We start from the raw sequence: 27,531 nt of genomic DNA, 5'->3' as shown, positions 1-27,531 counted from the left end.
ACATATGGAGGTCAAAGGGGAGCTGGCTGGTAAAGGGGCCAGCTGGGATGAGACTGGGCCTTGAAGGAGCAGGAACAGAAAGAAGTGAAGTTCTTGTTGGAAGAGGGGCTTTGCGGTTGGGATTTGGGCAGAGGGGCGCGAGTGTTAAGATTGTGAGCTTGGTGTCCATGGCTTCTGGGCCGAGGGAGCTGCTAAAGGCGGTCGTTTAGTGGTGAGGATGTTAGGGGTAAAGAAGACATTTGTATTCTGCTCTTTGGAGGTGGTGAAATAGCACAGGACTGGGGTGGGGGAGGTGACCCTGACACCAGGTTCCTGTCGTTCCTGCCACGGGGGCAATTCCTGCCTGGGTGCGGGTGCTGCTGCCTGCACCTCTGTGCCGCGCAGGGGCTGCAGCAAAGGGAGGGGCATTGCCCGGCTCGGGGCCTCACCCTCAGCTGCTCACTCTCCCGTCAAGAACTGCTTTAGGGAGAAGTGCTTTGAACTAATGCATAACCATAATAATTGGTCTCCTATTAGGTGCAAGCTCTGAGTGGACTTCTCTTAACTTACTAAGTAATACTGCTTGTGTTTTCACTCATGTTTTTCCATCAGAGAGAGCTGGGTATCTAAAAGGTGCCATAAAGTCAAACAAGAGCTCCCAACAGTTATCTTGGCAGGAAGGATGGTTGAAGAATAAGACAGTAAGGCAAGCTTTAAGCTTTTGAGAAACCCCTTGTCAGGTGATGTGGGGAATCTAATCTGTTCATACGTGTAAATAGGAGCCACGCATTTTTGACAAGCTAATGAAGAAGTGTGGGCTAGCTCACCATTAATTTCACTTTGGGGTATGTTAAAACTACCTTTGAACTACAGAATAATTGATATTGAATGATGACACAAAGTTAGCTTGCTGGTACTCAAATTTTGACATACTTTTGACATTCCCTGTAGTCTGAGCGGAGGTGTCAGGTAATATGCTTTCTTTTTAAATCTTTCACTTCTTGTTAAGAGAATCCAAAACTCCAGGAGCATGGAGTGGTAGTCAGAGATTTGAAATGTGACCTGGAAAATAGATACTGAAGCTTACTCTGATACTGGTTTAGCCCATCTTCTATATTATGATCAAAGAAAAAGCAGTATGTTTGTTTCTGTTGCACTAGGTACTCAACAAAACTCTTATGTAGGCTCTTTAGCAAATCAAGTTATGATTAAAAACAAAGTTGTTGTTATTTTTATCGTCAGCATTCTACTTGATAAGTTTCTCAAAAATATTTGTCATAGGGATATGTGCTTTTACAAGGGCCATTGTAAAACTTGCTCCCTTTTTCATTAGCACTGTTAAGAGAACCAGTTCAGCTGAGCGTGTGTCCCCGGGCGGTAGGAGGGAAAGTTATGGAGATTCCAAAGGGAGTCGCAACCGCACTGGATCCACCAGCAGTTCATCTAGCGGTAAAAAGAACAGCGAAAGGTAATGTTGTCTAAATATGAATCTCTTAGTTTCTTTGCCTAACTGTCCTAATGATGAAATTAGTTTATTTAGTATAGAGAATATTGGAAGCTTTCTTCAAAAGCTGCAACAGTTGGACAGAAGTATATTTTAAAACACTTTAAACAGTTTTTCAAATTTAGATGATATTTATTTGTCTTATTTCCAAACCATGAACAGTGTGAGAACCTTGAGTTGCCCAAAAAAGTTCATAATTGTTAAATGTGCTTCTCCATTATCTTAGTGGTTTCCACATCAGTGGTTCCTGACATGTAGTTCTTCAGGTGCCTGGTTGTGGTGCCTTGACCTCCGCTGGCAGCTGAGCACCACACAACCACTCACTCATCCCCAGCAGGATGGGGGAAGAGGGTAGGAAGTGTAAAAGTGAGAAAACTCATAGGTTAAGACAAAGACAGTTTAATAAGTGAAGGGAAGAGGAAGAAAAAAACTAAAACAAGTGTTGGAAAGGCAATCACTCACCACCTCCCACATGTAGACCGATGTCAGGCCAGTCTGAGCAATGACCGTCACAGTCCAAGGGTCACACGTGAGAAATGGAGGAAGAGGCTTACAATATCTATCCAACACAAAGCGGAATAAAGGGATGCCTGTCTCTGTATGGCTCTGATGATGCTTCTCTGCATGACTGACAGTGCAAGGAAAAGAGAATGTCTTGCTCAAGGGTTTCAGACTCAAGATGGTCTTGAACAAATAGCTGATTCATCAATACTTGTGGCAAAGTCACTGTGTTGCTCAAACTGGCTCTTTCCCAGATTTCCTAGACAGGTTTTAGTCCTGGCCATTTCACTTCATCTCTCCTAATCCAGTTTCCCACCACCAAGAGGCGGTTTCACTGCCTCACAGACGATGTCACCACAGGAACAGAATGCTAATGGAGATCACATAATAACTTAATTTAGCTGCTCTGTATTGGCATCAGTGCTGTCATAGGAGTCGCTGGGTTGCTCATGAGCTGATGGTATGGCACAAATCAGCCTTCCTGTCTATCCCTTCAGCACCTTTACTTGATGTAAGGAGTGACTGAGGTTATTGTGTACTAATGGGCAACCTGAATATGGGTCTTGAAATTATTAATAGTTTCCTGGCTTATATTTTCAGCTGTGAAGCAAGGCAGCAAGTGTGCAAAGTTTATGAAACTTGTGAGAGGCTTAGCAAATATTGGAATAATGGAAAAATTAAGAATATCATAACATCATTTAATTGTGTAAATTAAATATTTACACAAACTAAAAATTTAGCAAGTGTAAAATCATCTTGGCAATGTGCATCTAAGCATGTGAATGAGTTTTTTATAAGCCAACAGAATTCTGCTGGACTGGGCCTTCTGGCACTTCTGAAAACTTGTCTTTATCCCACCATATGATTTTTTTTTTCCTTAATTTTTTTGTAAAATAATTATTAACCACAGGTAGCCTTTGGGGAATGTATTTTGAAGAGATGAGGACGCAGCAATGGTACTGAGTAGAAGTGGTTTTGGTTCTGTTTTTGTACTTTACTTTAAATTTCCTAAAAGACAAATATAACTGCAAAAAAAAAAATTCTTTAAGTAATTCCTACAGAAATACTACTTTTGAGAGGAAAATGAGTCTTTTATGGGATTACTTCAGAGCCATGTCTCTTTCTGCATGTGCAGACTTGGGCAAAATTGTTACTAAACATCTCAGATGCTTCTAGCACAGGGAATTTACACCTTGGTACGTCTGATAGAAAAGCTCTGAAGCAGAAAACCAAATATCAGCACTCTTAGGGACAAGTGAGCCTGAAAGTTTCGAAAGGCCAAACTAAGCAAAAATTAATGACCAATGAAGGGACTGCTGAGAAGATAAAAACTTGCTCTTAATTTAAGCTGGAAGTGCTATGACGTGTTGCCATAGTGTGTAACTTCATACAGCTTCATTGTCTCAGGGAATTAATTAAGAAGTTGCTGCTGTTTTCTGTGTTGATCTCTCGTTGCTGATCTTTTGTTTTGTTTTAAAAAAACACGTTCTATAAACAAAACAAATTTCTTATGGAAACATTTTGTTAAAAATTTAAATTTCTATCATTAGATGGGAAGACTTTTCTTTCTGGAATGTGTGGAGGAAGTACAACTACGAATGGTGAAGTGTTATTGCTTTTCCAATTAACTGTAGTTTTTCAAAGAAGTTTTAGCAGTGTCCCTTCTCCTTGTATGTTATCAGGTTTTTTAACAAAAAAATTCAATTCTCCAAAAGGCAAATTCTGTGTATGTTGTGCAGTAGAAGATAAACCTGTCAAAACCTAAGTATGGGGCTTTGCAAAATTTCTTTTTTTTTCTCGAGATATCCCTGAGATCCTGCTACCTACATAAAGTGATAATTATCTAAAATCAGTTTTATCTTAAAACTACTGAAGAAATTAGGTGAGATTATTAATTAGGTTGTTGTTCATTTAAGTCAAGGAAAGATATGACTTCTACCAGCTACAGAGTGGTACTGTGCACTTACAGTGAGTTCCAAAATAGCTGAGAAATAAAACATTATGACAGAACTAATGGTTATCTGCAAAATTGTTTTTGAGGTAAATTTTTAATTTTTTCATACTATTCTAATAGAAACCCAGTGATTATGTCATTCTGCAGTGGTTAGGCCACAAAGGGTTGAGCAACAGCACTCATCAGAAATCACTTATTTTGAACTCAAGGAAGAGTTTCAGGAGAGAAGAGACATGATGCTTAATAATGTGCCAGGGTCCCAAGGAACCAATGGAGAGCGCCTGTTAGGTTACCTTAGCTGGAGATCGTGGTGCTGGTGCTGCTGTGAGAATAATCATTGTATGGTGGGAGTTCTCCCTGATTTCTGTCACATGCAGCACCAGGGTGTTCAACACCACAGCTCTCACCTCCTGGCAGAGCATCCTTACCCTGTGGAACAGTCTGGGGAAAGACTTTTGCATCCTGTTGCAGCTGAACCATCGTGCAAAATATAAAACAAGTGTCATGGGGCTAAAAGAAAAATGAGCATGATTCTGTATGCTGGGAGCTAAGGGTGTCCTCCTAAAGCTAATTGTATGTGTGAAAGAGTGAGGAAGAGGGTGTTACTTAATGATCTACTCACAGCCCTATTGTTTATGTAATTGATCCTCGTGGGTCCCTTTCAACTTGAAATAGTCTATGAGTCTATGATTCTGGGTCTCGTCTGCAGATGAAACGTAAAGCAAAATGCATGCCAGGAATCTAAACAGGCAATCGTAAAATCACTATTTTTCTAAGTATATAGAGTTATGTGTCATTGAACCATAGAATGTCCTCAGCTGGAAGGAACTTACAAGGATCATTGAGTCCAACTCCTGTCCCTGCACGTGACAACCCCACAGTTCACACCATGTGTCTGAGGGTGTTGTCCAGTCTCTTCTTGAACACTGTCAGGCTTGGGGCTGTGACACCTCCCTGGGGAGCCTGTTCCAGTGCTCCAGCACCCTCTGGGTGAAGAACCTTTTCCTAATGTCCAACTTAAACCTCCCCTGGCACGTCTTCCTGCCATTCCCTTGGGTTCTGTCACTGGTCACTAAAGAGAAGAGTTTGGTGCCTGCCCCTCCTCCTGCCCTTGTGAGGAAGCTGCAACCACAATGAGGTCTCCTTTCAGTCTTCTCTTCTCCAGGCTGAACAAACCAATTGACGTTAGCCACTCCTCATACAGCTTCCCCTCCAAACCCTTCACCAGCTTTGTAGCCCTCTTCTGGACACTCCATAGTAGCTTAATATCTTTTTTATACTGTGGCACCCAGTTGTAGTCTGTTACACAAAAACATAATGTTATAGAAAGATATTTTAAGAACCTTTAAGCATAAGGAGTAAGGAGATGACCATGATCTCACATTCTGTGATGAGATGTCCCAACTCCCTATGGCTATAAGCCAAAGATAAGCCTTTCTAAATGTTAGATAAGTAGGATGTGACTCAAGTTCACAAAAAAGGAAGAGTACTCAGAAATCTGAGCTGCGTGTGTGGTTAGGGCTTGTATAATTAGAAAGTACACATGATTTGCTTTATTACTGTCGTGAATCATCCTTTCACATTAGCTTGATTAGCTTGAGTAAGTCAGCATGGTCTCTTCAGAGCTAGGGACTCTTTTGTCTCTAATATGGCAGCATTTCTGACTAGTGCTCCATCTCATAAAGTTTTGATTTTCTAAAAATATCTTCATTCATAAAAGAAAATGTTAATCTTGGTGTTAACAGCGGCAACATATCATGTTATATATAGACGAGATTGGTTGTGTCCGCCAGCTTGATGCATGAATTCTGATGCATGATTAATACCAAGGCTGATGTTATGAAAAGTTGCTAAATTGATGGTTAGGATCGGTAGAACTCATTTTTTGTTTTGTTTTTGTTTTATCATTAAGTAAATGTATTATTCTTAATATAACTGTCGAATCGTGACAAAAGGAAAAATACTGTAAAACTATTTGGTACAACTTCTATTGTAGAGAGATAATTTTTTATGCTTAAAAAAAAAAAATTGTGGGCAAAAACCCAACCCAGTTTTGTTTCTTTTTTTGGTTTCTCTTTATCTGCCCACTGCAGTCTAAGAATGGATGCGGAGATGGCATAACAGCTCTAGGAATACTTAATATTTCAGCATTTCCCCTTCAGAATGACAGGGCTTTCAAACCTTTTGCGATCACCCTAAGAAACACACAACAGTAATCTGATATGTCAAAAGTTTTGCTGAATAGAAAGAAAATGGATCTGGGAGGACAAATAACTGCATTCCATAGCTTTGTGTCCCTTCCATGCTTCAACAGAAACAACACCCTCAAGCCTCATTATGCAGCAGCAAAGGACAAAGAAAACAAATGACTGGCATTTCTTGAAAAATAAATGGTTCTTCTGGCCAGGGTAGTACTATCCAGAGAGCTCCATAGCTTTTCTGCCTCTTCCTTCTCCACAGCTTCATGTATTTTCCTTTCAAGTTTTGCCAAATAATTTCTCAAGACAAAAAGATGAACCATTTCAGGTTGTCTTACAAGCATCAGTACAGTGAGAAAGAAAAGATGTTTTAATCATGATGGATTTGTGCTTTCTGGATTTTACCAAGTACTGTCATTCACAAAGGTACAGTTGTGAAGTTCCATATTTTCTGTAAACTCTCTGTAGCGTGATTCCAGCTTTGGTTTGCTCCCTGGATCCAGAGAGAACAAAGCGATGAAGTAACCAAGCACCCACACATGCACTGATACAGTAGCCCCCCCTGCTCCACATATGCAGAGAGATTTTGTAGTTAAGAATGTATTCCCAGCTTTTTATTGTAGTCATAGACTTCTTTACACTAACAAATCTCACTGACTGGAAACCAAAACTGATGCAGCTACTCATGACCAGTTTCTGTGTTCTCCTGTAACTGAGCTGACTCTGCAGGAGAAGAGGATTTGATAGTTAGTGAAGGAAAATATATAGTTCTGAGGATGTAAGGAAAACTGAACGTAAAGTTTTAACACCTACCATCAAGGAACCACAATGTATACTGGTTTTAATTGTGTTTGACTGGGGATTTACCTTGTAAATAATTGAACTGAAAAAGTATTTTTTTATTTATAAGTACACACACGAAAATATTAAATATATTTTATATTAAATTTTAAATTTTATATTGATACCTTTATATGTGAAGACTGTATGTACCTGCTTTTTAAAAATAGAAATTTCTTTGTTATTTTCACAGCAAACCCAAGGAACCAATGTTCAGTGCAGGTAGGAACTTTTAAACATTTTTAAGAAAACAACTGTGATAATAGATTTATTTATTTATTTATTTATTTATTTTCTGTGGATGCCTAGCAACTGGTATTGGGAATCTAAGCATGATACTTTCAGGTTAATGATGACATATTTTTTAAAAGTTGATCAGTTTGCTCTACTTTTTTATTGGCCCAATAGGTTTCTTTTACAGTTAGGATTCTTTGTAAGAAGACAAAGAAGAAAAAGGCTGTGTCTTCTTACCCCAAATATGTCTTCGCTTTCAAAGCACTATTAAGATTTTGTTAATTAAAGCATCTGCCAAGTTCAAGCTATGATGCTGTCATGTTAATTTAGTCATAAAAGGGAGCCATCAAGTACTGTTAAAGAATGCCACATCTGTCCCAATGCTTCATCATAAAATCTGTCAAATTACAAATAAAAAAGGTGTTAGAGTTTTGGAGGTCTGTCTTAATTTGAAAACCACTCTAGTTTTTCCTTATTATGTATTATCCTTGTAAAAAGATTTCAAAAGTGAAACAGTGGGTATAAGCAAAAGGAGAATTTGTCCTTGTCATGAGACATCTGCAAACTTTTAAACAATCATAAAATACAGAGTGGAATAACATATGCAACAGTTATTTTTGTTCTGAAGAATCAAGAACGACTCATATAAAAGCTTTCTTTTCATGAAATAAGGAAAGATCCTTTTGATTTACCAGATGTATCATATTCTTTTTGTGTATAGTTCTGTAACAGTAATCATACATTAAGCTGAAAAAGTAGAAAATCCTTTGTTTACTGAGCCAATTGATCAGTATCCAACAAAGCTCTTAAGCCATACTTCAGGGTTTAGTGTAATTGATTTTGAACTCAATATATAAAACTAAATAAGTGCTTAAGTACTTCGTGGCAATACAGTCACAGTCTGTATCCCTTTCATGAAAACTGTTGGTTTAGAAAAAGAAAACTTCTGATTCACACAGAATAGAGTTTTCTTGTGTAACATTTCTTCTTCCCTTGTACCTTGTAAGCAAAGATATTTGGAACAATTTTTATTCTAACACTTTCCCTCTAGATAAAGTTCAGTAATTAAACAGATGTGACACTACTTTTACCCTTCTCACCTGAACAGAATTCCTACTGCAAGTGATTATTTTTTTCTAAGAAAGTTATACTTAATATTTTACTTACTTTAAGCATATAGTTGCATAATGGAGCTTAAGCTAGTATTTTAATGATAGAAGAACTAAACAGGGCCCCTAGCTGGAGAAAAAGGGTTTTGACTGTAATTACCCGACGTATGGCATGGAGTGCGGCTCAGGGTTTTTCAAGCACCAGGTTCGCCTCCAGCAGAATGCAATGGACAGCGGGTAGAGCAGGTATTTAGTGAGTTTATTGTATTCAAACACATCTTTATCCAGCCCTTCTGTCTCTGTCTCTGTAATCACAAGGGAAGCGCCGTGTGACCCACTGCAAAGGTAGGCTTCACTTCCAAAACCTCATAGCTCTCTAAGCAAATGTGATCCTGGTGGGATAAAAACTCAATGTATCAACAGCTGTTTTCTAACTTGCGGACATTTTGCAATGTTAAAACTTTCCTAATTCTTTTGACTGAGACAAAAACATTATACCATCTGTTATACAGTCTACTGAATTATAACCCCCAGAGGCACTTTAATAATAATAAGGGGTTATAATTTAGATTCCTGGGGAATTTTTCAGAAGAATTTGAATTAGACAAAATACGTTGAGAGAGCTATATGGCAACACGTGGATGTTCACTGTGTTGGAAATGGTGTTCTGCACTTCTGCTGAAATTCATATAGAATTTGCCCCTTTATTGGCTGTTTCGCTGTTAGCCTAACATGGTTATAGAAGCCTTGTTTTTCCCTTGCTTTTTCTTACTGAGTAGACTGTAGATTTTTCTGAATGTTGAATAAACAGACCTAGGCCTCCAACTAATTTCTCAGTGCTTTTTGCTCAATGTCATAAAGCAGAGTTACATTTGGTAAACATATCGTATTGTTTTCTAAAGCTTTAGCTAAACTGTGGTGTAAATATGCACATTTTGATGCATGTTTATGTCTGTGATATAATCACAGATTTGTCTTGCTTTTTAGAGATAGCCAAATCCTGACAGTTTTTCCACTAATCAGCATCTTTCAGCTTTGCAATGAATCTAAAATTTCACAAAGCAAAGAATGTTTGTTCTCAAGGCAAAGTCTTTTAGAGAGTCTCTACCTCTGTGTATTCTTTGTACAATTTTATGGCTGCAATTGGCAGTGGTCTCCTTTGCAGATCCTGCTAGCATTCATGTGCCTTCTTAGTTCAATTCAGTAACTGTTAATTTTTGCAGTTATTTTCAGCAAAAATTTGAAATTTACAAATTTGCAGATGTAAAAGATACATTTGTCTTAAAGTTTTACCATTTGTCTGTCTTCGTATTTTGATGGTTGTCTGTCTTTACATCTACATCTTCACATGTAGAGCTCTGCTGTCTTAAAACCTTAGTTATGAAAAGTGCAAAGAAAGGGATGTAGGTTGATTACGTAGATGGTACATTTGGATTAGCAATAAAAATAAGTACAGATGGAATTAACATTACCAAAATTAGAAATAAATAAACAGTATGTATTTTGGTGCCTGACCTAGTCAGCATAAGTTCCTCTTTATAGTGAGTAGAGAGAGAGGTGTCCTGAAGGCATAATTTCTATACTTGGTATGATATATTTGGTATAATTTACTATTCTTCCTTTTGGACATCTGCTTTAAAGTGTGATTAATTTGTCCAAAACTGCCTGTTTCCCCCTGTTTACTCTAAAAAGGAGTTTTGAATGACTAGGTCAAATACTTCCACTGTACGTGGCTAAATATGCAAGTTTAATGAGTCCCATAAGTTTCAGGTAAGAAAAGCAGGTTAATTAATTAAACTTTTGTTCATTCCCAACTTTTGATAAGCACAGTCAGTGGTTGTCACGGCTGAAAATCTGTTGACTTCCAGTGCACCAGTATCAGTAATTTTGGCATGTGCTTCAGGCTTATTAAATAGATGCTGCATGCGCATGCAAACAGTGCTGCGATGCTCTGCTATTTAGTGCTCTACCCTCTATAGTTTATTTTCCAATACGGATCTATTGGAGTAGATATTTAAAAACAATTCCAGTAATCTAGCATTTTATCAGGCATCTTAAGCTCCAACCATCTGTCACCATTATTTTGCCATTATTATTGCTTCTTTTTAACATTCAGTTTTCTGTTGTTTTCACTATATGTATGAATTCTGTAAATGAAGCTAGAGAGCCCTAGCTGTAACCTTACTGTGACAGATCAGGTAAATCTCTTTCCCAAATGAATTAGTCTAAAGGCAAAATTCGCATATATTTAGGTAATACAGCATAGCTATGATGTTTATTTGTTCAACCATTCATTTTTATTAATTTAGTCAGGATTTGCAACTTATGCATATTGCCAATTAAAATAAAGCCTTAGGTTTCGAAATAAAAAAATAATGGTATAGTTGTAATGATGCTTAACAGTTCATAGCGTAATTTTAACAGTTCTAAATTTTATAATTTTTTTCATTTACATGATTTTGTTACTTCTGCCCTTCCGCTTCCTCTGTGCCCACGATTATTCTGTCTAGTAACTCTACAGATGTCACTGACTCCAAAACTGCTTGATTCGCATGAGAACAAGGCTGAACCCCTTGATCTGCCGATGAAGCAGCAAGAGCCAGCACGTTCTGAATCTGGACAAACTTCACCAGAAGTTCACAGGACACCCACTTTGGCCTTGCCAGTTCCCAAAAGTCCTAGTCAGACCTTCATGGCATTTCCCAGATCTCCTAGTTTTATAAGCCCCATGAAGTCCCCAAGTCAGTACTTCCAGATCTGTTATTAATCCCTGCTTCTATTCCCCAAAAATATTTCTTACCAGTTCAACACATTACTTTTAGCATTTTCTTCTAGAAATGTTTACTTCTGTCAACCAATTAAGTTTTTGTAGCTTGTCTCCTGTTATGTCATTTTCCTTTCTTTTAATTTGCTGTCAATGTTGTCATTCCTTTTTCAATGTTTAGTAATTCTTTAAGCTTATATCTCTTCTGCATGTACATCAGCATGATTCCTTTTACTAATTGTTTGTGTTCCTTATTTCGAATGTATCTCTAACACTGTATCAAGTGTAAAGTGTATCTTTACACTGAGATGCAAAGAATGCAACTGAGTTGGAAAATACTTTAGATGCTGATGCTCCGCTGTAAATATTGATTAAAAAATAAAATTAATTTTAAGTGGTATTTCTGCGTTAATTGTAATCTTTGATGTTTCCCCTTAATTTTTAAAATTTAAAAACTGTAATATTGTAACAGTATTTTTCACCAAAAAAGTTTTTATTTCAGTCCTTTCAGTTTTGTAGTTCTTGATGACATTGTTAGTCCTAATTCTGCTGCTCGAAATATTTAGAGGAAAAAGGGACTTTGTATGTTTTACAAAAAATCTGCTTAGTGATTATGTTTTAGGGGGGGTGGGGGAAACGAACAACAAAAAACAAACAAACAAACAAACCACCAAAATTTAATTTCTAAGTTTGAGATTGCATGTCATTCTGTAATTGTAACGCACCAAACTGTTAAGTGGGAAGGGATGGAGGAGCACTGCAATTCTCCACTGATGTCTCTTTTGTGTAACACTAAACATTTCTGACCTTTTGTAGAGGAAGGATACGTAAAAATGTTTCTTCGTGGACGTCCCGTTACTATGTACATGCCCAAAGAGCAAGTGGAATCTTACAATTTGGAAGCAAAAGTAGAACTGCCAGCCAAGAGGCTTAAACTGGAATGGGTGTATCCTTTCTGTGCTAGAGAACTACTGGAAATCAATAATTTCTTAATGATTTGCTTTAAGTAATTTTTCATGCTGAAGTATAGCAAAATTAAGATCTTTATTAATAGGGTTCATTTCGTTAGTGAAGTGACATTCTGTTGAAACAGGTCTTAATTTCCTGAAGCTGCTGTTCTGCACCTTGGGAGGTGCAAGGGGGCAGCTTAGGAAGGATTTTGGTTAAATGTGGCCTGAAGGTTAAGTCTGAAGCATGCTAATTAGCTAAAGATTAAACTAGGCATATTGTAAGAATGTAGTGAGCTGTGATTATTAGTTATAGTATGCGTAAAGCAAGCTCAGTTTATTTTGCCGATTCTTAGTAGTAATTTATCATTTTAGACTGTGTTCATTTAAAATGTGCATTATTGTTCTTTAGAGGATGCCAGAATCAGCTCAGTACCTGAGTAAGCCTGGAACCGAAAAGCACTTTGCAACTGATTTATTTATTGCAACCGGTGCTCAGCAATATAATTCTTAAGATACCATTTATAAAATAGTGTTTGAATTTCGATTTTAAACTGTGTTTGAGCACCATAAATACCGAACAACCATAGTTTTCCACTGACTTCTGTGAGTGGAGATACTTAAAGAATTCTGACTTGAAAGAAATCAGTGTTTCATTACATACAGAAATTTTGACATTTAAATATAATGAGAAAATATTTTCTTTATTGAAAAAAGAACTGAAATTTCATTTTTGTATCATTTTAGTATATGTAATAGATGATTCAAGATAAAATATAATCACAAGATCTATCTTTCGAGAGATGAAGTCTTCATAAGGTTTTCTATTTTAAGAAGACGACTTTTTTGGTCCCACACAGTACAAATAGGAAGTTGCTTTGTCTTCATAAAAAAAGAAGACAGGCTGCATATAGTCTTTCGCGAAGTTGTATAAATAGAACTGCATGTGGTTTCAGAATGCACACAGAGAGTTTCCAAAAGTCCCATTGTATTCACAAGAGATTAATGACAGATTTAGTTACCATTCTTATTATTCGTGTTGCAGCTGAGCCTGTGGGTACTACCCCAGTCTGCTGGAACTGCGTAGATCATGCATGCAGGAATAACTGAGGATGAATTTAAAAACCAAAAATCCACAAAATTAATAAAACATCAGAGATTAGAGTGAGAAATACTGCTTGCAGCATTTAACCTTCTAATTCTTGTACAGGCTCTCACCGTATATCACAACAGAGCTTAATGATGCCTTTTTCCACTTGTACGGTGTAGGGATGATACGGGATAAAGCATTAGAGTGCTGCTGAGACAACAAAAACGAAACGACAGACTCTCATTAGCAGTGTGTGTAGGTGGAAGCTGAAGTTAATATTTCAGACTATTATGGGAAATTATAATTAGAGTAGGTCATGATTTCAGTCTCATTAGTTTCTCATTTAAGCTCACTTAAATGACTGAATATTTGCCAGATGGAGAATTGTTTTTAGTTTGGATATTCATATGTCCTTCTAGGTGTGTGTCTGTATGCCCAGCAGAATCCTACATATAAAGGTTGTCTGTGAATAGGAAAGCTATGGATTAATAAAGTGATCTAATGAACCCTAATTGGTTACTGAGGGGGATGGATGTTTTTCCCAAAATATTGTGCTAACTTTTTCACATTTTAATTTCTTTGCAGTTAAGCTCAACCTTAATACCCGTACTTAAAAGTTGCACCAATGACTAGATAGATGAAAGACTTAAAAAATGAAATTAGAGGCTCTGATGATGAGAAGAAAAGCTAGGGGCAGGAGCATAGAATAGTTTAAAGAGAAAGATGAGGACAGCAGAAAACCAACCCATATCGCAGGCATTTGTTCCAGTTAAGTTGGAGAAGCTGAGCTGTTTGCTTGGAGGGCAACAGAACGGGAATAGTAGAAAACATCTCTGTAGCAGACAAATCAGCCTGGCTGGGGAATTACAGCTGAAATTCTGTAAATTTCTAAGGATTGGCAAAGAGAAGCCAGATACAGGAGGTCAGATGGACAAATGGAAAGGGCAAAGCAGACTATGATGAAAAACAGAAGGAAGAAAATCAAGCGTGGGCAGATTTCAGGGCATAGCTGAACCATAAAGCAGTTTTACAGTTGCATTAGCAGGTATCTGAATAAGCCAGAAAAGGTTCAGAGCACATCAGATATATTCAGAAATGCTGAGTGATGAGGTGTGAGGGAGGGCTGGAGCAGATGTGGTGAAACCTGAGCAAGAAATGGGCAATGGAGGCACCAGGGTCGGCACAGGTCGGCTTGAGGGCAGCTCCTTTGGCAGGCGGGAGGTTTGGAACAAAGGCGGCAGGCCACATGGAAAGAAAAGGTCACGATAACATTCCCTGAAGTGCCAACCCACCAAATCCAAGTTGAAGCTACTGAATCTGAGTGTGGGAAACCATGAGAAGGAGGGATCAAGCCCAGGAGTTTACATTTGAGCAAAAAGGCTGATGGAAAGAAACCGAGTGTTTGACAACAGCCAGCATGTGAAGTGTTGAATGAAGCATTGTTCCCCAGAGGAAGAATGATAAAGAAAGGAGATTTTCCCTAAAGAATGTAATCTTTCTCATTTAATAGCTATTTTTATGCACAGAGATTTGTTCCTTTTGAATGTCTAGATGAAGTTTTCACTTCTAGGAGTCCAGTGCCTAATGCTAGCTTCAACTGCTAGCTCAATATAAACTTGATTGTATATTGTTGAATGAGGGAAATTCTGTGGTGGCTTCAATTGGTAATCGTATCTGGCTTTATAGGGAAAAATAAATTTAAACAAAGCATTGTCCTGCAATCTAGAGGAATAACTCTAAATTTTAGAGGCACATTCAAAATGGATAGAAAATGCTTTCTAATTTGAAGATATTGGTTGTTTACATGTCTTCAAATTTGAATATGTCAAACTAGAAGGAACTTTGGCTAAAATATTTCAGTTTGATAGTCCAAAAGCTGTATTTCTGAATGCACATTTTGATGGTTAGGTATGCAGTACTACTTTTATTGCATTTATTAATGTAAGAAAAAAATAGCAAGCTGTTATTTAAGTTCCTGGTTTAGAAGTAAGGTAACTATTGTCCTTACTTCTTGGATAAGATTAACATGAGTGTTTTAGCTTGACTGGGTTATCATTGACGATAGAGAATAGTGCACAACAATCTTTTTAGTATCGTATAATTGGGGTTTCAGTACCTCTCCATATATTTATCACAGGCAGTTTCTTCATAATGACTGAATTAGAATGCACTTCTGTTTTGCCAAGATTCTGCTAATGCTGTTTCTCTCTGTTCTCATAAAAAATGAAAGCCAAAATAGTTGTAGTCCCTAATGACTCTTCAGAAAAATAAAACTACGTAATTTGGCTGAATTGACATTCAGTCTAAATGAGATTATTTCTGGATTAATTCCAGTTATTTCATTGGATTAATTTTAGATTACTGTTGATATGACTAGCATCAGAATCTGGGCCACTGCGTTTTAAATACTACAAAAATAAACTGTAATGGATGATGTAACCCTTTTACAGTTTCATATCCATCTGGCTGGTAATGCCCAGAATAATGAAATCAATCAACCTGCACAAAGGATAAAGCAATCAATCCTGATGTAACGCAGGGAGATGTACTGAATGACTTATTAGCATTTCCATTAAGTCTAAATTTTTATTTTAATTAGTCAACCAGTGTAAATAGTAAATATGCTTGGAACAAAATTAATATTGCCTTAGTCTGTCATTTAGCAAATTCCAGGGGACTACTAAAGAGATAATATGTCTACAAATTCCCGTATTCTTTACTGCATGTTTTCTGTGGGATGTGTAGGTTTTCAGTACCGCAGACTGTGAAATGCTCTAGCTCTCTTTACTGTAGTAAGGGGGATAGTTCTGAAGGCTGTGACCTGATAAAGCTGCGCTCAAGCCAGGAGATGCCAACTTCAGGAAATTCAGGGGCAGAAAATCCATTTTGTTTTTCTTATTTTTAACATCCTTCATTGGTAGATCATGTTATTGCAGCTTGACCAACATGCTAGCTATGGATATAGGGGTCGGGACTGTCGCAGTAATCTCTATCTTCTTCCAACGGGCGAAACTGTATATTTCATCGCATCTGTAGTTGTGTTATTCAACGTTGAAGAGCAACTTCAGAGACATTACACTGGTCATAATGATGATGTGAAGTGGTAAGTCACCTAATAACCCTGCTTTTTTCTTCATAAAACAGTATTTGGGAGGTAATGTTTTGTTCTTTTAAGACAGTTTTGAAAATTCAAGTGATTTAACCTCTAAGTCATGCATAGGTTGAGTCCTTATGCCTGACAATACATTTGCAGAAATAAAGGTCTGGCTGTAGCCATGGTAAGGATGTTAAATGTGTGTTATAGCTCTGACTAGTCAGCACACAAGGCAACTGCTGTCAGGGTGTGATGGCACAGACCTGAGGATATCCAAAAATGTCCCTCACAGAGCCTGAATTTGCTTTCGAAACCTGCCATGAGGTCTGTGCTGCCATATGTGCTGTGCTACCTCGTCTGCGTGTGTCTACATGCAATTGCTGTATTGATGTTATCCAAGCTACGGCTCATTTCTCTAAGTTGCTGACAATTCTTCCTTGTATTTACTTGAGAAAATTTGCTTTCCATAACTAATATACTTTTTACATTGAGAATACAGAAAAGTAGCAATCAGCCTTCATCTATAGACCCACTAGTTTTCATTACTCTGTTTTTAGGACGATTTAACATTAACTTATTCTTTAGACCCTTCTCCTTCCGCTTCTTAAGTAGGATGGAATTTTTCATCTTCACCTGGGTCTGGGTTCCAGGTCCTTTAGGCTCAAACAGTTTTAATCTCATCCGTGGTCATCCTGGTTATCGTCAGTCATGTCTATGTCATGGCAGATGTGCTGTAAACTCATCCTGAGCAGCCTGGTTTGTCTGCTGCCACACAGGCATGCTGGCTTGGGCTTCAAAGTGATTTAGCTGTGGTCAAGCTTAGGGGATACTAGATATCAGGAAATATCAGTACTGTTAAATTGAAATCTAAATAAACATATGGTTTGTCTTGATGGTCTGGTTGTAGCTGACAAAGAGCACTGGGATTATCTGATGGACCCTAATATATGAAGTGAGTTTGACGTCCCTTCTTTAGATTAAGCATTATGAAACACCTGTTGTCCCTGAAAGCCAAAAAACAGGCTTGATAACCAAATCTGGTTGCATTGTGAGCATTTTTCATAAAATTGAATAATTTGTATAATCTAGTTGTTTTACAAGGGGATTTTTAACTTGGACCTGTTCATCTCATTTCTTTGTTTCAAATTTTCAGGCTCTTTAGATATTTCAAAGCTTTCAGGTTTATTGGAAAGAGCATACCTTTCTGCATTATAAAGCTGAATGAATTATTGCCACAGTTCATTTTTCAGGGCGCTTGGCCTCTAGAACTGTATGCAAAGCAACTGCAGTGAAAAAAGATCCAAGAGAGAATTTAGGGGGAAATTAGACTGTACTCTAGCCTTTAATACAGAATTTAGGTTGCTTTTTCTTAGATACATTAGTTAACATTGATTAAAGTTTTTAAAGTCTCAGTTTTAATTTTAGAGTCAAAATTCCAGATTTCTGTATCCTGTTCTTTCTTACTAAGGGACTTTTTTTACCTTTCGTAAAGGATTAGAGAGCAATGTTTACATGGATACATCTGTTTGCTCTGGAGTATTGTCAGCGGAGTATAGACAGTGCTGACTGTACTAACCAGGTCTCTGCAACCTCTGATTAGTGATAACTGAAGTTAGGTAACTAGCTCAAAGTGTAAATTCCTGATCCACTGCAGTCGTTTAAATCTCAGTGAGATGAATCCCAGCATGAATGAGACCGGGGCTTGTTTGATACATGCTTTGAAGTATTAGGACTTAAGCAAATTACTGCTCATAAAATAATTTTTTTAATAAAGGAGCATGAAAATTGTTTGGTCAGTTCTATTTTTAAAATGTTTACATGTATGCTGTGTGCTTTATATGACTAAAATATGGCTATATTTTACAATCTCATGTATAAGTTTGATGAAATAGATAACAAATGGCTTAAAGTTTCACCTCTCTTTATTTTCTTTTTTAGCCTGGCTGTGCATCCTGATAGGATCACTATAGCAACAGGCCAAGTTGCAGGGACATCGAAGGATGGAAAAGTGAGTGACCCATTTGCTGACATACAATTGCTTCTGTTTTATAAGAAATAATATTAAGAAGATGCATGGTGTATTCTTTTCATTTTGCAGTTAAATTGGTCTTACATTATAGGACTGAATGCAGGCAAAACTACATTTGAGAGTGCAAATTGCACACTATCAAAGTTACCCAGTGATTTCTGGTTCTGTTACTTACACGGACTGAAGGGAAATTTGGAGCTGGTCTCCAAAAGAGACATGGGTGAATGAGGCTTCAAAGGAGACCTGAGAGGGCAGATAGATGTGGAGAAAAGGCGAAGCAGCAGAGATTAAAACTTACAGCACACATTTCTAACCACAGCCACCAAAACCAAAGCACAATAAGGATGGCTTTGGGTTGGTTGCTGAAAAAAATAAACTCTTACTCTTGCCATCATCTAGACAAGAATATTTTTCTCTTAATTATTGCCTGTATTATCGTAAAGCTTAGCTGCAGGCTAGGCATTTATTTGAACAGGGTACATTGTTGGAACATTGTTCCAAAGACCGAAGAGAAGTGAGAAAGAACGGGTACAAGCAGAGGCAGGAAAAGCACGAGGAGCAAGTTACTCAGCAGAGTATGCAGCTGATGTCCCAGCCAAACTATTGCGGAGTTTTTGGTGGGTATCAAAGAAGAATTTTAGGATAAAACCAAATTATCAGTACACTAAGTACTTCACATGAATGAGGAAGACAAAATCCCAGTTTTGCAATATGAGGTTTATGTAAAGATAACTTAGTAGAGTAATATAAACTATTAACTTTTATTGTGTGTTGGAGAAATCTCTGGTAGTTTTTTGTTTGGTTGGGTTTTTTTTGGTTTTTTTGTGTTTTTTTTAAACTTTATAAATACAATTACTGTTGTATTTGTGAAATAAAATCTGAAGGTTTGATGTCGGTGATTGAGGGGAATGTGTTATATAGATAAGCTTATATAAAAGCCATTTATATAAGGAGGTACTGGGTTGGCATTGATTTTTTTATATATTTATCTATGTTAAAGGACAATTTCTCTACTTATGATCAAGAGACACTCGTGACTGTTGCTTTTTTTTTTTTGGTGTGGTAATGAAACATACTAATTTCATTTGAAAGGGCGGGGAAAAGCGAAACACCGCCCGGCCCTGTCTGTCCTGCCCGGGCTGGCGGTCCCGCCTTGAGCTCGGTTTAGTGACAGGGCACCAGCACGTGCCTCCGCGCGCCCCCTGGTGGCCTTGAGGCGAGTTTCTGCCTCCGGGAGGTTCCGCTGCGTGGGGCGGGAGGGAGGGACGGGGAACCCCCTGGTTTCCATAGGGAACTCACCAACTTCATATATACCTTGAATTTCACGTGCCGTTGTAAGGAAAGGTCTGAAGATGCAGTTCTTTTCCACAACCACTTCATGGCACTGACATTAATTACTTTGTAGAAATTCTTATGCTTCTTTTTGCACCTGCTGTTAGGTGTTGACCACAATTATCTCAGTTACAGCAGTTTAAACTGATGATCCTGGACCTACTAGTAAGTCCTATGTCACGGGGTCATCCACAATTTTCCCTTAATGAAGAATGTCTCAGTGTCCATTACCTCAGTGAACTAATGGAGAGCAGTGACCCCCGATGTGCTGTGCACTCCCAATAGTCAGTCCCAGGTATTGGTCCTAAGCACAGTCATCAGCAAATCATTTGTAGCATATCTCTGCTTCCATGGGTGACTCTAGAGAAGTTCTTATAATTTTCATACCTTAAATTGTGATAAAATGTTGTTTTTCTGTTTGTTTGTTTTGATGCATTCTCATTTTTTCAAATACTTTTTTTTTTTTTTTTTAACCACCATTGTTTCAGCTGTTATTTCTGTGTTTATTTATAGCAATTGCCACCACACGTGCGTGTCTGGGATTCTGTAACTCTGAATACACTGCATGTCATCGGAATGGGGTTCTTTGATCGAGCTGTCACTTGCATTGCTTTTTCTAAATCTGTAAGTAAAATTAATGGTCATATTAAGAATGTTTGCTGAACAGGTCTTTGAAGTCTTTCAAATTTAGCTTCCCTGAGCAAAACAAACTTCCAAGTTATCTTTTCTCTCAGCATCCTTTTCAGAGGAGGAAAGCTTGCAACCCAGCTATTTCCAATAGTTTATGTTGCTATTAAAGTTAGAAATATCTCAGCAGTCTCAGAGGTCTACCTTATGCTTATCATTAAATGCAATTAATTTCTTCAGGGACAAGCAGGTGCAGAAGTACTTGTGTTCTTGAAATTGAAGTACCCTTACTTCTTCTCTTTAGTCATCCTGTTGTGTTTCTTCCTACATAAGTTACCCTTTCAACATCTTTTAACCCCCTACACTGTGTCTAAGAATGACTGATGAAAGACCTGATTTTGGACTTGAAAAACAGAAGCTCCCATAGGAGAAGCAAAATCTTTTGCTTGAAAGCAGCAAAGGCATGTGGATAATGGATTGTAAAGAATTAGAATTCTGTTGTTAGCCTCTTGGCACCATCCTTTCAACTCTAGTCTATCAGGGAGGTGAAAAAAGATGACACAAGCAGCATTTGAGTCCCATATGAAAACATGAGTCTGTAATCTGACACATGCAAGTCTCAAAACTCTCCGCATAGAACAGAATCTGTAAGCCCTGTATGTGGTGGTGTCTGGTTGTCTCAGCAGCATTTTTAAAAAGGAGAGGACTAAAGGGTGTATACCATAGGCACAATGTACTTCAGTAAAAGTTTCCACAAACACTTAAAATCTGTTGATGACAATATTTTACAGAAAGTGAAATAGGGAGGAATGCATTGGGACAGCTGGTTGAAAAAAACCACAAAGTTGAAAACCAACACAGTTCAAGATCAGCTTTGAAGAATAAATAAAAAGGAATTGCAAGGAAATAGTCTCTCCCTGGAGGAAGAAATAGGTACTTAATAACAAAGGACTGGTATTGGCAGATGTCAGGAGCAAGAAAGTGTTTAGTACATTTGCTTTATGCTGTGTTTTCACAGTCACAGCTTCGCCTGTTTTGGGCATCACTTTTCCCGTCCCGTAGCAGTACTGCTTATCTCTTTTCAGACAGCCCTCTCTTCAGGGTTCTCAGTCCTGTCTCTGTCCCACCTTGCGAGTTGCCTTGGCACAGTTATTTCTGTAGCTGTGTCTGAGATGTGTGTTCACCAGGAAAACAACCAAGCAACCTCATATATAAGCAAAAAGAAGCAGAGTTTTCTTAGGTCTTATTTTCATCCCCAAACCTGATCCATTCCCCAAACCTGATCCATTCCCCAAACAGGCTGACTCTGTAATAGCCCAAACTTTTGCAGTGGCTCCGCTCAAGAGGCAGCAACAAGCGGCTGTGCTATGGGTGGCAAAGCAAGGACTGTTTGTGTCAGCATGGCTGCCAAAGAGGTGTTTGTGTCACCACAGGCTCAGTCTCTGCCAGCAAACTCATCTGCAGCCAAGCTATTAATAACACAGCTGATGCCAGGAGCAATAGGATACAAAAATCACATTTGAATGGGTTGGAAGGCAATTAGACATTACGTGATGGTTTATTCCACAGCTAGGAGTGAACACCAAAGAAATTGGGGAAAAATGGTCCAAAAGTTACCTTCCAGATAGCTACTGTTTGGAAAAAGATCTGGTGATTGTACAGCAGTTCCCATCACTGGTAAGACTGATGTCACTCAGCTCCCCTCAGTTCAGGCACAGTCTCGGTTGGATTTCCTCCTCTGTCTTTGGATTCACAGATCAGAAAAATGCGTACGAACTGGAGAAGGTCTAGGAGATATGATACATGAAGGAAGACTAAAGGAATTGTTAGAAAAGAGATACCTACCTCATTCCTGACAAAGTCTGTTTGTCCGCAGTTTGCAAGAGTTCTGCTTCTAGATGCGTTTTTAGCCCTGTGTTTCAATGACCCTACAAATTATTATATTTCATGGAAATTTATGCAGTGACTAAAAATGTAACAGTTAAAGCATAAATAAGTCACTTTCATCTACACAGAAGTATTTCATTATTTTGAATGTGCATTTGCATTTGTGTTTCTAGTGTTGGTTGGGGATGCATTAATATTTTCCATGTTTTGCCTCAGAATGGAGGAAGTAGCCTGTGCTCCGTGGATGACTCAAACGACCATGTGCTTTCTGTGTGGGACTGGCAGAAAGAAGAAAAGCTGGCAGATGTCAAGGTGTTGCAATAAGACATTTTGTACTACTTGCTTGTATGTAGATCTGGATTTCTTGTCATAAAATATCTTTCTAAATTTAACTTCTTGTGCTCTTTTAGCACTTTCACTTTATAAAAGGCAAAGAACATGAAGAAAGGGAAGATTTTCTCTCTGAAATTATCCCCGTAGCATTTCCTTAAAGAAGTTTTGCTGTTGTAGTCATTCTAGAATTGATTAGAAAATCTAGGCAGCAATGAGAGGAGAATGTACAGAAAAGAAAACATCTCAAACTAAACATTAGTGTAGAACTTCTCATTATCTGACGTGGTTTTGAGGCTAACTTTTGATACTAAATTATGAAAACATAAGATCTATTGACTTCAAAGTATTGTACTGAAGTATTCCAGTCTACACTAATAAATGAAGAGCTCAGAATTTTTCATAAATCAGTTGATCAGTTAATTTAACTAGAGAACCATTTCATATTGTTTTGTTTTCTTTGAATTTTAAATTTTGATACAATGTTTTTCTTTTTCCTTCCAAGTGCTCTAATGAGGCTGTATTTGCTGCAGATTTTCATCCTACTGACACAAATATAATAGTTACTTGTGGAAAGTCACACCTTTATTTTTGGACACTAGAAGGGAATTCCCTTATTAAAAAGCAAGGATTATTTGAGGTAAAGTATTTTTTTCTCCTTAATTTTGTGTTTATACTCATGATATAGTCATACAGAAGTAAGGATTAATAAGGGTTGAGTAAATCAAAACAATTGATCATTAATAAACTTGAAACTTTACAGAATTTCAGGTAGCATTCATTTTATGGCACTGACAGTTTTTCCACGGGTTGTCGTCATGATGAAGTTTTGAAATGCAATTACCATTCTGTTCCTTGCATTGCCTTTCTTATATTCTTTATACCGTTCCCCACAAGAAAATAAAATTACCTTAAGGCTCTCTATGCTTACCTCAGGTTAAAAAAATAAATAGGGTGTTATAGGCTGTTTGTTTTCTTTCTATTTTGTGGGAGGAAAGACTTGGAAAACCCTATCAGTTATGTGAATATGAATATTCTCGCCTTTTCCTCTGTTCTGCTCAGATACATACATGTGTGTAATTCAAATACAAAGTGAACTGGCCACTGTTTGGTAAATATCATTTTCATTTCAAGGTCTTGATATGGTTTTGTTCTTAAATACAGACTACGCTCTACAGTAGCCGCATGCACAAATGAGGGATGTTGCAGTGACTGCAGATAACTCCAGCAGGGCCTAGTTAACTGCATGTGGAGTCGTGGTTTACAAGTGTAGTCAAAACAACTATTTTTCAATGCCAGTTTGTGTACTTCTGGTGAAATCAGGAGGAGATACTGAACAAATGCATTTACATTTTGTTACATTTTATTTTTCATGCATCTTTTAACTCCTGAGCTGCTTGGGCAGATTTCTGCCCCTGTTATGGCTCTGTTATTCTTCATGGTTGTTGCAGATGGAAAAGCGTGGTGGCCCTAGTTGAGAACAGTTCTCAGTTTGAGGGAGGAAGAGGCTGTACCGACTTGTAGTCAACAAACGTTGTAAATAGCGTCCTTAGAAGCTACTAGGTAGTGAATTCTGTGTCACCTTATATATTTCACTGTTTTGTTGCCTTTGGTATTTTAAATGGAGGGTCTCAAAGCAACATTTGCATTACTGAACCTTAGGATTCTTTCAAGAGATGATTTCTTAGTTCTTACACTGCAGCCAAACTCTCTAGTAAGACTTTTCTCCTAGAAACTTTGGAGTTTAAAATTGCAATAATAAAGCTTGTTTCCATCTTTGGCCATTTCTAAATACTTAAAGCTTTTGGGATTACACGGGAGTTGGAGAATTTGGTTTATCTCAGAGCATTCCTGGTCTCGTGTTAGAAGCTGGCAAGTTTTCTCACTTGCTCTATCCATAGCTTCTAATTGAAGGGGCAGGATTGGGCCACCAACCTCAGCTGATGCATCTTTTACCCTTGCACAGGTTAATTTGTTATACTGTAAGAATGTGTTTAACTCATGTGTAGACATTTAAACAATAATAGAACTGTAAAAGTACTCAAATGCATACAGTTAAAATAAATGGGTTGGGTGTTGCTCTAAGTTTATGTTTTTCTTAATCATGCAGAAACAAGAGAAGCCAAAGTTTGTCCTGTGTGTGACCTTTTCTGAAAATGGTGATACTATTACAGGAGACTCAAGTGGAAACATTTTGGTTTGGGGGAAAGGTAAGACAAGATTGAAGGTAATAATGAAATTTTAATATAAAAGACTGAATTTTTTTACATGAGTGTAGCCTGATTTTAAGAATACATTTTGTTTATCTTGAGTTCTTTGCCAAGACAGATCCAGCAAATTCTCCTCTACAAGCACTTAAGGAACTTATACCTGACTGCTAGAGCACTAAGGTCTATAGAATGTGTTCCTTTTGGTCGAATGCCAAATCGTAGAGCTATGCCAGCACGTATGGCCTTTACTGACATAAGGAATGGCAGGAAAAGTTCTTTTCCTTAATCAATGTGATAGTAAGAAACACTGTTAGTGTAAGTCATGATCTTTAGTCTCCTATACTGTCACTCCTATAATGTATGCCTGTTGACATACACTTTGAAAAAGACAGCAAATGGCTCACTTCATTTCCTGAGGAAGTCAAACTAAAATATATACAGAACTAATTGAATTCCTCAGCTTTATTTCAGAAGTACAGATGGGTAGGATAAACTTCTTAAAAAGCATTTTCTAGAAAGGAAAGACTCTTTCTTTTTTAGGCGGCAGAAGGCAACGCCTGCTAGAAGGCAAACAGCAGCAACATCCTACCTACATGTTTACTTAGTGCGTGAGACGCCATGCATGGGAATAAGGAGAATCCCCTAAAGGAAGCCTTATTAGTAAAGGAGGAGGGATATGGATGACAGCTGCTGCTTATTTACTCAGTGCCTTCTCTCAAGATACACGAAAGATATAAGATGTGGGAGGCAACATAGGATCATAGAATCATTTAGGTTGGAAAAGACCTTTAAAATGATTGAGTCTAATTGTAAACCTGACACTGCCAAGCCCACCTCTAAACCATGTCCCCAGATGCCACATTTTCACATGTTTTAAACAGTTTCAGGGATGGTGATTTAACCACTTCCCTGAGCAGCCTGTTCCAGTGCTTGACAACTCTTTTGGTGAACAAATTTTTTCCTAATATCCAAACAAAACCTCCCCTGGCAAACTTGAGGCTGTTTCCTCTCATCCTGTCCCTTGTTACGTGGGAAAAGAGACTGATCCCCACCTTGCCACAACCTCCTCTCAGGTAGTTGTAGACAGCCTTCTTTTTCACAGAGATGAACCTTACTGAGCTGGTTTTGTAGACATTTTTCATCCAAAGGCCATCAGCCAATTATCTCCTTGTGCTTTTGACCATTGAGGAAAGAGGTAGATATGGTGTTTGTAACTTGGCTTCTCTTTTATTCTTCTTTTCTTCTTCCTATGATAGTTTAAAGCAAGACATTTGAACACTTTTCCTTCCAAATTGAGTTTAGAAATTGCATAGTCCCATCTCTCCCCTGTTCCTGGCTGTTATTTTGGAGTGCCAGCAGAGAAGGGAGATAGTGACAGCTGCTGGCAGGGCTGGGTCAGCCCAGGGGCCGCTTTGCCTTCATGGCAGTAGGCTCATTTCTGAGTTGCTTTTCTGCAAGCAGCCTATTCTGCCTTTTCTCCCAGGAAGTAAAGGGAATTATTTGTATGCTGCGAGACCTCCTCACCTCTGCCAGTTCTTTTGGGACGGGCAAAAATGTTGTTCTTGTTTTTCTATCTAAGTACAGCATACTGTCTGCGTCGTTACTACTTTTGGCTTGGGGCTCTCTGTGTAAGTGAGGGCTGCTTCCACCAGGCCAGAGTACCCTTAGCAAAATCTTGTAACTGACACATTATATCCATAGACGAGGATAGAAGCAAATGGGATTTATAAAGGAAAAAGCAGTTGTTTCTTCTTAATTTGCATCAGCCCCTTGCCTGTGCTAAACGTAAAGTTAGCAAAGCTTTGATGCAAGGTGCACATTTCAGTAACAGAATCACTTGTAATAATTTCTTTATACTTCATAATAGTAATGATTCATCGAATTAGAGATATTTAATCTTATATAGTTGCTTAGAACATGTTTTGCGTCTGAGAAGGTACTTGAACAAGCCAAGTTCATCAATGAAGTGGTATGGGCTCTTTCGGAGAGTGATTCAGCACCTTCTGCCAGACCTACAAAGACCTCTAATTTGGTCGGGTTTTGGTGCCAGTGAGGTGTCCACAGGCTGTGGAGTATCCTTGGAGGGTAACAAGTGACTGGGTTCTGGTTTCTTTGTTGATAAGGTGCATAGTGCTACTGAAGGTCAAATATGATGCCCAATGGCTTAGCTTAAACCCCTATCAAAGTTTTAAAGTAATCTATTTTACTTTGCATTTGAACTAGACCAAGTGAATACGTATACTCTTCATTTTTGAGATGGGGGGAATATGTTCTTAGGATGTAGTAAATTAGTCTCTTTTGTGGGTCTGAGTATTTTGGTGCAACACTCCAAGCCTGCAATTACCACTGTTTAAGTCATTGACAGGTAGAGAAATTGAGGGGGGAGAAAAAAAACAAACTGGGGGAAAGGAACTATAAAGCTGACTATTTCAGTAGTAATATCTTTTCTTCATCTATCCAGGTACCAACAGAATAAGCCACGCAGTTCAAGGGGCACATGAGGGTGGAATATTTGCTCTGTGTATGCTGCGAGATGGCACGCTCGTATCAGGAGGTGGAAAAGACCGAAAGCTGATATCATGGAATGGAAATTACCAAAAACTTCACAAAACTGAGGTGGTATCATCTAACTTGAAGTTACTCAGCTACTCAAAATTAAATTTTAGCTGTATTCTGTGGGAAAGCAAATTAATGGTAAAACTTAATGTCATTTGAGCCATCAGGTCATTCCTGTGACAGCCTATTCACTGACATAATATTTGCTTTTTAAGACTGATGGTAATTGGAAAACAAATTTTGTATTCATACTTTTTCATGCTATTCCTTCCTTTCTTTGCAATTAATAATGTGACCTCATTTTCCACTTCAGAGTATTACAATATTAAAATGTTTTTGTTCGTTC

At 38.0% G+C, this 27,531-nt stretch overlaps 1 protein-coding gene across 7 annotated transcripts in view; it reads left to right on the top strand.

Annotated features, from left to right (window-relative positions):
- EML1 (EMAP like 1) overlaps nt 1–27,531 on the top strand; it is a 131,246-nt gene that overhangs the window by 88,457 nt on the left and 15,258 nt on the right. For 3 of the 7 annotated variants that reach the window (XM_082058219.1, XM_082058217.1, XM_082058220.1), the window contains 11 exons: nt 1,313–1,447; nt 7,170–7,198; nt 8,638–8,664; nt 11,900–12,029; nt 16,074–16,223; nt 18,153–18,222; nt 20,089–20,199; nt 22,306–22,401; nt 22,925–23,059; nt 24,530–24,629; nt 27,091–27,245. In XM_082058219.1, coding sequence (XP_081914345.1) covers nt 1,313–1,447; nt 7,170–7,198; nt 8,638–8,664; nt 11,900–12,029; nt 16,074–16,223; nt 18,153–18,222; nt 20,089–20,199; nt 22,306–22,401; nt 22,925–23,059; nt 24,530–24,629; nt 27,091–27,245 — 1,138 coding nt within the window. The remainder of the gene's footprint in view (nt 1–1,312; nt 1,448–7,169; nt 7,199–8,637; nt 8,665–11,899; nt 12,030–16,073; nt 16,224–18,152; nt 18,223–20,088; nt 20,200–22,305; nt 22,402–22,924; nt 23,060–24,529; nt 24,630–27,090; nt 27,246–27,531) is intronic. The other 4 variants (XM_082058218.1, XM_082058221.1, XM_082058222.1 and 1 more) reach the window with 3 other exon arrangements.

Source organism: Streptopelia decaocto, assembly GCF_964273445.1.
Source record: "Streptopelia decaocto genome assembly, chromosome: 7".
In the NCBI taxonomy this organism is placed as follows: domain Eukaryota; kingdom Metazoa; phylum Chordata; class Aves; order Columbiformes; family Columbidae; genus Streptopelia; species Streptopelia decaocto.
The sequence above is the reverse complement of the archived record's forward strand: the minus strand, read 5'-3'. Positions and strand labels throughout refer to the sequence as shown.